Source organism: Colobus angolensis, unplaced genomic scaffold (genome assembly GCF_000951035.1).
Source record: "Colobus angolensis palliatus isolate OR3802 unplaced genomic scaffold, Cang.pa_1.0 Scaffold168, whole genome shotgun sequence".
Lineage (NCBI taxonomy): Eukaryota > Metazoa > Chordata > Mammalia > Primates > Cercopithecidae > Colobus > Colobus angolensis.
The window spans coordinates 99,672-111,826 of record NW_012114799.1 but is presented as its reverse complement, the minus strand read 5'-3'; the positions used below and the strand labels follow the sequence as shown (position 1 = coordinate 111,826).

At 33.7% G+C, this 12,155-nt stretch overlaps 1 protein-coding gene across 1 annotated transcript in view; it reads left to right on the top strand.

Annotated features, from left to right (window-relative positions):
* The window catches only part of DPP10 (dipeptidyl-peptidase 10 (non-functional)), a gene marked incomplete at its 3' end in the record, with an annotated part of 355,691 nt that overhangs the window by 320,441 nt on the left and 23,095 nt on the right, over window positions 1-12,155 (top strand). The window contains exon 4 of the mRNA XM_011937742.1: window positions 7,519-7,613. Coding sequence (XP_011793132.1) covers window positions 7,519-7,613 — 95 coding nt within the window. The remainder of the gene's footprint in view (window positions 1-7,518; window positions 7,614-12,155) is intronic.

The following is a 12,155-nucleotide window of genomic DNA, read 5'->3' as shown; positions in this document are numbered from 1 at the left end:
AAGACCAAAAAGTTAGAGAAGCACTATACTAATAAAATAATAAAAATGCCATGCATGGGCTTTTATATGAGTATATATGGATAAGTACACATATATATATATATATATATATTTGATAAATGTAGTAAAAACCTTAGAGGAAACAAAAATATTTGCTGTGATCATTCTACTGGATGGGGCTATAGTAAATACTGTAAAAACTAGAAACGACTGAATGGTGGCTCGCCAAAAGTTCCACCGAAATAACCTATTAAAGATAAAGCATGGCTGACTTAATTGTTTAGTTTGGTAAAAAAGATCACTTTTGTCACAGAAAGTGAGCAGCATATGGAAAGAGAAAAGCAAAGAAGAGATGCTTATGAAGTTTTGGGGTTATGTAGTTTGACAGGTGTTTCAATACGTGGTCTTGATTAGAGTTGGGCATAATTTGTGATTAAGAGTTTAGGATAGGTGAATTGAGGGATGTGAGTGCTTTGGAGAAGCTCTTAAATAGGAAACAGTCATTTGTTTGTGCTGCATGTTGTTCTGAGAAAGATATATTTAGTGAGCCTTAGATGGTAACAGTCTATTTTTCAAGTAAATGGATTTTTGGAAAGTTCTTGGAAAAAGATGGTTATTTGCAACTTCAGCTTCCTGGCAAGAATTTCCTGAAATATTAAAGTTGTATCAATGCAGACAGTTGAATAGCAAATTGTGTTAATGTAAACAGTAAGATGTGTTGATGTAGATGGTTCCAATACTCAAAGGAACAAGAAATAGGTCCCTTCTTGAGTTTATAAAGTAATTGAAAACCCAAAACAAACACATCAAAATGGAATTTTAAAAACTCAGTAAAAAAGATCGAAAGGAATTATATGATTAAATATTAAATGGCTTAGGAGTTCAGAAGAGAGAGATATTAGGTGAATACTTTAAAGGTGTTGGGAATTTAACAATGCTTTGAAAAAAATTAAAAGTTTGGACAAGATCTGGTGTATTTATTGTGGGCATTGTAAGAAAATCTGAGTGGGAGTGAAGTTTTACACATGCAGAGAACTGTAAGCAACAGATCATCTAGACTATTTTATAGACTATTTGTAGATAATAAATATATAAATGTACGTTAAATTTTATATTTTATGATTAGGAAGCCACAGGTCTTTGTAGAGTGTTTGAGGTAATGGGAAGTGTTGTGTCTAATTGATTGGGCTGTGTAATGGTAATACCTAGAGGCATAGAAAACTCTTACAAAACTAACAATAGTCTGGGTGAGTGGTCATAAATAACAATATTAATATAGGAGATAAAGATACAGGAAAGGTGTAACCAACAGGATGGTATGTATGTAAATGGAATTTGGAGAGCTAGTAGAGCCAAAACTATAAAAAGTTTAATTTTAGTACTGAGTCTAATTTTAGTACTGAGTCTTATATGTCTACAAGATATGTGATCTAGTATAGAATTGGAAATATAGAACTGGCATATGGGAAAGATCAGGACTTTAGTTGAATGTTTAAGAATCAATATAAGAAGGTGTGAGTAGTAAAATAGTCACTAAAGAGCTGTTGGGAAAAAAAAAAAAAGGGGCCTACAGCTGAGTTTGGAAGGATGCCTTTGTTTAGATAGCAATTGAAAGGAAAATTTGAAGAACAAATACCAGGGCAAGGTAGTGGTTCAAAGTCAAGAGGATTGCAAAATCCTACTGTTCATCATCATTGTTACACACTATGAAGTTGAGTTAGGTGGAGATTAAGCATGGGGGAAGAGCATATTGGACTTGGTTATTGCAGGTCAGTGATGATGTTGGAAGTCTGAAATTTCAGGAGAGCAAAAACTGCAGCTGCATTGCAGAAGATATAGAGAATAGCAGAATAGCATGTATGGCTGTTATGGAGAATATGGCTGTTATGGAAACCTCTCAGGCAAAAGTTTTATTGAGGCCTAGTGTGAAAGGGAAAAAACTAGGAACAGAGAAAAACACCAGACTTAATGTACTTCTTTCTTTTCTTTTCTGTTTTTTTTTTTTTTTTTTTTTTTTGAGACAGAGTCTCACTCTGTTGCCAGATTGAGGTACAGTGGTGCAATCTTGGCTCACTGCAACCTCTGCCTCCCAGGTTCAAGTGATTCTCCTGCCTCAGCCTCCGAGTAGCTGGGATTACAGGTGCATGCCACCACGGCTAATTTTTGTATTTTTAGTAGAGACAGGGTTTCACCATGTTGGCCAGGTTTGTCTCGTTCTGTTGACCTTGTGATCCATCTCCCTCGACCTCCCAAATGCTGGGATTACAGGCATGAGCCATCATGCCTGGCCATACTTTTTTTTTTTAAGCAGAAATCGAAGATATTTAAGAGCTTAGAACACATTGACTTGTTTATACAACAGAGTTTCTCTTTGCGAAGGAGAAAGTTCATCTCTTCCCAAAAGTCTTGGGAAACAAAGAGTGTACATGGAATGAGATCTCGAAGTAGAAATAAAGGATATTGAAGCCATTTCTAATGGCCTCAGTTTTCTCAGCTAAATAAAGGGATCCTGGGGCTCTTCAAAATGTGAGGAAAGTTTAACACTGTTGTGAGCAGTGTTGTAGGAGAGGTGAATGAGGAGCTTACTGTGTTTTAATTATGAATAGCTAAATATTCTAGATTTACCATTGATACAGTTAATTAAAGAATAAAATCTTAACTTGTTAGTTAACAAACCCTTCCTAGATTTATCTGAGCGTCTCCTGTGATAGTCATTTCATTTTTTTTCCACGTTTTATTTTTAATTGCTCAGCTTTTTTATTAAGTATAGTTTCTTTTAAAACATGGACTGCTACAGAATTTTAATTGTGGATATATCAAAATAGTTTTACTTGACAGTTATGTTTGGATTACAATTTCTCAGAGAACTGATTTGCCAAGGTTTTTTCTACTTTTTGAAAACTCTTTCCCTACGTAGAGATAGATGATATGTTTATTGATTGATTTAATTTTGAAACACTGAAAGTAGGTTATCACATCAAAATTAAATGCATACTTACATTAGCCGTTAGCAAGACCAACTACCAATATGGGAATTTTATACTGATACACATGGAAGATGAATTTTGTCATTTTTCAACTTCTCAGAAGACTCACAGCCTAACCTGTTAACCGAAGCTGAGTTTATTACCTATAATAGTCAGAAAAGACAACATTTTAAATGAGTCGGAGTGTCCAGAAGGAGAAGTTTAGGGGGAGATATGAATAGGGTTGGAAATCTGGGTTTGAGTAAGTAAGACTGAGCTTTCAGTGCTCTAGTTTGGTTAGGCACACTTCAAGAGGTAATAGTTTAGGACTGGTAGACACAGAAAGGCAGGAATCTTGAAGTGAGTTGTTTGATAATTGAGCAATTTACCCAGTTTTAGGACTTTAATGTTTCTAGAAACTAATTTTCAGCCATTTTCTGAAAAAAAAAAAAAGATTTTTGTTCTGATTTACACAGTTAAGTTCATGAACAAGAACTTCCTAGAACAAACAGTAAAATGATGTGAATGTAGGCTGCCTTTGTTCTTGGTCCTGATAGATAAAGTGGATGCAGAAGTCTTAGTTCTTAATTTCAATATCACATTGAGAACTAAATTAACAATGGCAAATGCTATATTATCTGCTTTGTGTGGAAGGGGTATAAAATATAACGTTCCATTTACCTGAAAGATTTTAAATTAGGATACTATGTTTTTCTTTTTATATGCCAAATTATGGAAGAAAGAATTGAATCGAAATGACAGTAATGATAGTTAGGGATACTGCAGACTGAAAATACGTTCTTTGATCTCAGGGTACATAGGCCAGATAGTGATTCTATTCTGCCATACATTTTCATTTAAAAAAAAAAAAAAAAAACAAAAAAAAAAAACTGACTGAGTTGAATGGTGTTCAAAATAATTGGCTCTTAACTCTCAAAGAGCTAAAAAGGAGAAAATATTATTTAATCAAAGTACCTTGTAGATATGCATAATGTCATGTTTTAAGAATACTTCAAGTACACCTACCTTAATCTTCCCATGTTAATGCACTTAAGTCATTGATCTGATTCACTCATATTTTATTACTTAATGTTAAACAAAATGTATGATACAACGTTTAGAAATGTAGTTCCAGAATGAAGGATCACTATTAATCTAGTAGATAACTATTAATCTTAGTAACAGGAGTTTCAAAGCTGGGGATTTCACTAGTGATTATAAATCAAACTGTAAAGTAGAATAAATATGAAATCCAGAAGACCAGATTATAAAGAACAAAAAAAATTCCCAAGAAAATTAATACGGGCAGATATTAGTTGCTTTTAAAATAATTCATGCAAAAATCCTTATTCGTTATTAAGCTAGAGAATTGCATGTGAATTTTAAAAGTTTTCTATTAATGCAGCATTGCAGGTGTAACAGTAAAATTTGCAGGAATGTAGATCTAAAGGTATTTACAAATCTTAATTCTCTATAGGTTTTTCTCAAGGCCAAACAATTATCCAAGAAAATCGACTTTAAATAAATTGATATTAAGTGTAGTCTTTATCTTTTCAAACAAGCTTCACTTCCTTCTACTTTCATTCTAAGGGAAATAATGATTAATTTTATTTCGACCACCCCTAATAACAAACTATCACTCATTTAAGATTTTCTTTCACTATGAGGGACTGTGGGGTCACATATTTCTTCTTCTCTTCTCTTGACCAGGAATCACCATTCATACTAAAAATGCTCTATGACTTTTCTTTCTCTCTGATGCCACAGACCTCATCTCAATTTAAAATTCTACAGTGTGCTTGTGTAATCACCCAGTGATTTCTTCCTGTCCACTGCAAAAACCAGTTCACTGAGACCTTGGTATTGCAGTAAAGAAGAGTTTCAGTAACATGAGATTTGCCATGTAGGAGAACTGGAGTTATTACTCAATGAGTTTCCATGAAGTCTTGGAGGTCAGGGTTTGGTGGGCATGGGACTAGGGAATGGATGCTGCTGATTGGTTGAGGGAGATGCAATTATAAAAGTGTGGAAAACTGTGCACGGAGTCTGCCTCTGAATGGGAGGTCACAGGACTGTTGAGTCATGAGTCCAGGTGAGGCCAGTCTGAAAATCATCTCAAAAGACCAAGGTTCTACAACAGTAATATTATCTATATTATCTATATATAGGGGAGTCACAAATCTTGTAAACTCTGGCCACATAACTTTTGAGCAGTGAGGGATTACAGAAACTACAGCTACATTTTAGCAGAATTCAGGCCTCTTTCATAATTTCAGTTTTGTTTCCTTTCATTAGCATTACAAGGGTGGTTTCAATCCCTGAACAAGGAGGGGATGAGGTTTAGGAAGTGACTATTATGATTCTTGTTTCAAGGTTAAACTATAAACTAAATTTCACCCATGGTTAGCTTGGTCAATGCCCAAGAATGAGTGAAGACAGCCAGCCTATGAGCCTAAAAGCAAGACGGAGCCAGCCATGTTAGATTTCTTTCATTATCACAATCTTGCAAAGATGTTTTTGCCTGCCTCTTGGGAGAAAAACTACTTGTCGAGTGTTTTGTTTTGTTTTGCTATATTTATCTCCATGATGCAATGGAAATGGAAATTTTTCTCTTAATTTATTGAGGAAATATTATGAGGATGATTTTGTTAGGGCGTGCTATTTGGCTTCTGCTAATCCACGATGATATGTTCATCACAATCAGGAAGTGGGCCAGAGATGAGACTATTTTAAAAAATTCAAAGAGGGAATAGATGTTAGAACTCAAAGTTGAGGTTGGACTATTGATTTGAGCAAGCATTAATTGTGAGCAGGAGGACAGGAAATCAAATCAATGGGCAAGACCAAACGAGCATTACAGATGATTGGTGTTACTGTTGAGACATGATCATAAATATGGATGGGAAGGAAAGGGAAGACAGGAAATAATATAAATCAAAATAAATATTTATAGTTTATGTAAATCTGTTATTTGTTCTGCATCAATAGAAAGGAAAACAGGTAAAGTTAATGATTAAAAAAAGAACTCAACTCCTTTTTAACTGATAATGGAAGTTCAGAAGGTGATACAAGGCCTTAATTTAAAGATCATATAGAACTATCAGTCCATACAGCCAGCCTCAGGGAATAACTGGGAAATCCCTTCTTTATCTCCTTACTTTCCTCCTTGCTAAAAAGGCCATTTGTCTTTCCCTGTTTCCCAGGCCACAGTTCCAACATGTCATTGTTCCCATGTGATTAAGGTTAAGAAGAACTACTGGCCCTCTGTGTTATTCTTGACTCTAATAGGAGAGTCATATTGGACTATGTCTTTTGAATTAGACACTGAAGAAAACAAACTTCAGTTTTGCTAGTATTGCTTGCTTCTTGTCATATAAATTGTAGATGTAACTATTAATAATATTTAAATAATGAGAGGACTCAGAAAATCTCGTTCTGCCAAAATGTCAGACAATCTTTTGTGTGTTTTTGCTGATAATCTTTGTAACTCATCATTTAGTACCTGTTTTATAAGTTTGCAAGTGAAGACATTCAGTTTCTGAGATATTGTAACTTATACACATTCATTTACTTTAAGTAGTGAATCTAATCTCCATTAATATCACCTTTCTTCCAAGAATGAGCAGGAGATTAGGGATGTGTATGCAACACCATAGAAAAGGCTAGAATTGGGGAAAACTGGGTACAAAGATTATCATTTAAAAAGAGAACATATTCAAAAATACTTTAATGTGGCTATCTTCTTTTACCTAATTTTATATATATATATATGTAATTATGTATAATTACATATATGTATTTATCTCCAGAGTATCCTTATATCCTGTCAGTTTTCCCACAAGTTAGCAATATCAGACAGAGATATTGTTAAGATGTTTTAATTATCTAACAAACATGGCTAAACTTACCTCAAAAATATGTAAAAGCACTTATCTGAAAGAAATGCAATTATTTAAAATGAAGACATAATTCTTCTAGAATTGAAAAAGTTGATTCATTGATATAGTGGTAGCCTCAGAGATTTTGAGCTGCAATTGTGAAAGCCAGATAAAATACCACAGAACAAATTCACAACTCAAAAGAGAATTCAAGAGACTGAATAGGAATTCAGTGGTGATAGAAGAACCAGATCCATAAATAGTTCTGCATGAGAATGATTCAATCTGAGGAGACTTAGAATTGTATAGAGTTACAGTCAACTGGCAGCACTTTTAAGTTAACATACTGGATCATCATCAGTAATGGCCCATTTTTTTTCTCACCGTAGAATGTGCAGCAAATTGCCCATATTGTAATTAATTTTCATTTGTTAAACTATGAACCCGAGTGAACCTCATACTAACCCCTTGTTCATTGTACAATAGACCATGTGTTAGGCGGGCTTCCTGATCTTTCAAAAGAATGAATGCCAAGTACAGAAATCTGCTTGTGTTATTGAAAGCTAAAAATAATTATTCTAATGTATCTGTTTATTTTGCACGTTTTCTCCCCTACAGTTATTATATTACCTAGTCAATGTATTTGTCAATTGTGAATGTCTTTGTTGTTGCAGATACAGATGTGGTGTATAAAAGCGAGAATGGACATGTCATTAAACTGAATATAGAAACAAATGCTACCACATTATTATTGGAAAACACAACTTTTGTAAGTAATGAATAATTAATTACTTTACGTGTTTCAGTACTGTTTAGAAAGCTCTCTAGATGTACGTAACTCTCTGTTCTTCAGCTCCAGCATTTGTAAAGCATTTCAGGTGAAAAGTTGGGGCTGGAATAGCATGAGAATCATTGATAGAAATGATTCTATCAATAAATCTATTGATAGAAAATACCCCGTGACTATCTGCTTCATTTTCTCTCCGTTTACTTTTGTTAGTAATTGGAGAAATATTTCCATGAACAGTAATTGCTTAGAAAGAATAATTTTCCCAATGCTTTACATATAACATTAGTCATACAAATGCCAAGGTTAAGAAATGGCTAGTCTAGCCTTATTTATTATTAACTTTCCTTTCTTCTTTACTTTTCATTCTTTCTGACTTCTTTCTAGTTCTGTTGTTTTCTGGATCAGATGGAAAGGCTTTCCAAAGCTGGTCTTCAGCTGAGGTTGATGTGTTTTACTTTTAGAATTTAGGATTCTGTCAGTACCATTTCACTTATTTTGTATCACTGTTTCGCCAACATGGTTTAAATTACTGTGTGTATCAATATTGGTTTTAATACACACTTTGTCTTTCTGAAAAATCTAGTACCCTAAGGTTAGGAGACTTAGCTATAATTACCTGTTTGGTAAGTGATAATGAATTACTATTGCAAATGTTGAAAATCTAGCTACTCAACACCAATGAAAAATAGTACACCGTTATTTACTTACTATTTTATTGTAATTAAAGTTTCAATAGACTGCCAATTAGATGAATTCATAAAATACAGACAAAATATATTAGAAGCTCTCAGAAAATCCCCACAAAATAAAAAGATAAGCAAAATCATTGGCTACTTTTAAAAATGTATTCATACTTGTACACTTAAAATAAACATTTAATCTTCATTTTTATTATGGAATGGCCCTATGGAAGAAATTGACTAAGAACGTTCTGTTTAGTATTTTTACATATTAAAGAGAAAAGGTCATTACAATCATTAAGTGATTACATATCATTGAGCTAAATTTAACCAGCCAACTAATGTACATTAATAATGAGATCATCAGTCAGAAGAAAAATGACATTTTTGTTTTTAAACTAATTTACAGGAAATCAAAGAATAGCTACTTGGTGTGCAACTCTTTATGGTACTCATGGGATGTCAAGGATATGTATAGCAGATTGCTTACTGTCTAAGAATGTGGATTTCCTTTGGGAGATAATACTAACCCTTATGGAGAATTTTAATAAACAGTATAGAGCAGTATTTACTATTTCTTCAGTGGATGGTCCTCAGGGATACTAGAAAAAAGCCTAGAGAAATCATTGAGAAATACTGTCAATAGTGGAAAATTAGCCATTAGTAAGAAGATAGGAAAGGAGACAGAATTCCAGAATCGATAATGATGAGAAGGTATAATAATATACAGATTAAAGTCAGAATGAATGGATTTTTAATGAAATTAGTTTGGGGAACAAAAATGGAATGCATTTTAATTTTTGCTTTCTTTTTTTTTCATAAAGTAACATAATGTTATGGAGATTCTAGGCCGTCAGTAGCCAAGCATTCAGATTAGATATACTCAGTGTATGAATTATTCTATTATGTGACCGTGCCTTATTAAATACTCATTCATGCAAGTCAATGAGGTTTTCCCCCATCACTAGTTATATTTTTACTTTCCATTATTTATTCATTACCTTTTTATTTTCCATGATACATCAAAAAAGAAACCAAAACAAACAAAAGTTTTAGATTCTTATTCCATTACCTCAATTCTTTTTGTTGGTACTACACACCATCACCATCTCATATCATCGTGGTTTTCTCCATGTGCTAATTAATGCTGTTTTATCTTTGTGCTTTTGTGTTATATCTTTTTAAATCCTTTTGAGGTCTCTTTCTATTCTCCTCTATGTTGGCCATGACTCTTAATTACCACAGGGTCATATTTAGTAAATATTCTAATTTAGTTATCTTCTAAGATTCATAGGCTCCCTAAGGACGTTTATGTCACAGCACAGATAATTAAGCAATTTATAAGTCCTAGAGGTATCTAAATTCAATGTGGGGGGAGGGGTTAGGGGAGTGGAAGGTGGCATCAGTTTGCAACCAGTTACCCAAAACTGAGAACAAAAATAGGAATTCCCATAATTCCAGATGATTTCAAGGAGCTTGTTTAATCGTTTTCTCCTAACTTCAAGATGGCATTATTTAATACACGTTTGTTTTTAAGACTAACATTAGGATAAAACCTGGATTTAATTTCTCTTCAGGAAACTCTGTTGAAAAATAGATTTTATTGAAACAAATATTACTGGTTTTTCTGTGAGCAATTATCAATATTTTAATTATAATAATAATTAATTGGATCAGATCAGTATAAACAGCTTTGAAATGAAAGCATGACAAGTCGTTTGAGAAAATAAACATACTATTGATAAAAATGTCCTAAGAGAATGGCCTGTTCTATAGTAAGACATATTATGCTAAAATATGACTACAAATATATTTTAAAAATTAAGTAAATTTAACATCATATTATCACTTTTCAGCTTAAACACATTTTAAATATGATTAATGTGTACTTTTGTTTAGCAGACTCTATGATTAAAATAAATATTGGGCATGGTTGCCAAAATAAAAAATACTTTTTTAAAAATGAAATAATTGTGTTAAGGCATTCTTTTGGATTGAAGGTAGGTGGATTTCTAATGAAAGGAGGAAATTAAGGGGCATGTAACTTTTGAATTAGAGGATGAGAAATAAGTGGTTTAGCCTCAAAACTGCTCTTTATAATTTCTAAGTGTTTGGAAATGTTATCTCTTAAAGCCAGAACTATTTCAAACAAAAGCTCATCCACAATGACAAAATGAGGAAAATGTTTCCTAACTATTAGCTGTACTGTTTCCACTGTCAATAATTTGAATATCACCAGCGGCCATGGCTGAACATACCAGCAGCCATAAATTATTTTATCTAATCACTTTTTGAAATTATAAGGGGGTTGTAAACATAAGTCGAAGCCCCATGTACTTAAGTATAGTTAAGATTTTAAAAATATGTATCTTTTTTGTTTTTTTAAGACACAAACTCTTGCTGTCTTGCCCAGGCTGGAATGCAGTAGTGCAATCATAACTTACTGCAGCCTTTAAACTCCTGGGCTCAGGTGAACCTCCGGCCTCAGCCTCCTGAGTAGCTAGGATCACAGGTGTGTGCCACCAGGCTCAGCTAATTTTTTAAAACTTTTTTTTTTTTTTTTTAGAGATAGGGTCTCACTATGTTGCCCAGGTTCATCTTGAACTACTGTCCTCAAGTGATCCTCCTCTGTGGCCTCACCAAGCACTGGGTTTACAAGCGTGGGTCACAGAGCGTGGCCCCCTAAAATATATATCTTATGCATTAATATGAAAAGCAATAATTGAGAGATAAGAGTCTCATCTGAAATCTTTGAAACTCTGTAAGTCTATTTAAATACATTCTACTAAAAATAGCCATAACACAGGAAGGAAATTCATATATGGAAGCAGAATGGTTCCAAGCAAAATGTTAGTTACATATTCATTGGTCTAACCGTTTACTTACATCTAGGCCATTACAAAATAGTAGGTTTGGGAAGAACCAAGGAAGATTCATTGATTTATAATGCAAACAGACAGCATCAGCTGGCTTGGATGTCATCCTAGTGTTTTTGGTTTTGTTTCTTGGTTGTTTTATTTGTTGTGCTGCTGGGTATATGGAGGTGCTAGATCCAACTGCGTACCACTGTGGAATCAAGGAACTTATTATTCCATTTGTGTTTGAGGAAATAGGTGCCTTATTAAAACAATAATAACAACAACAACAACAAAAACACAGTAGCACAGATAAAGAACTACTTAACAAAGGCATCAAAAATTTTACCTCATAAAATTTGAGATGAGGAAATCTTATCAGAAAATTTGATTGGCTCTGTGGCCTCACATAATGGCCAATAGTAATGGAAAATTTGTTAATTATTAGTAAGATTTGGTCTACTCAGTATCTGTTGGAATCCCAGTAGTGATAGACATCAGTAGTGTAACTAATACTGATTAATCAGTGAAGCCACCGGAACTGTACATATCAATGTTGTGTTTTGACAGTATTGTTTCTTTCTTTCTCTAGACCAGTGTTTATCCTCTGGGGGAGATTTTACTCCCAGGAGACATTTGTCAGCTCTGGAGACATTTTTGATTGTCCTGAATGGATGTGAGGGGTTTGCTGTGGGAATCTACTGAGTAGAGGTCAGAAATGTGCATCCTACACTTAACACAACCAGAAATGTCAGGAGTGTAGAGTTTGAGAAACCCTGTTCTAGACAGAGATACAAGAAAAACCATGTGATAATTAGATGGCAATTTTTTGAGGTGGGATCAAAGTAATGACTTTTAAATTGGTAATTTTAAGGGAGATATTAAGCTGTGGCTTTCAGCGTCATTAGTTTCATGTACTTTTCTTCTTTTTAAGAACAACCCTGCAAAGAAGACCAGCATGCATGAGTAGGATCATTTGACCTTGG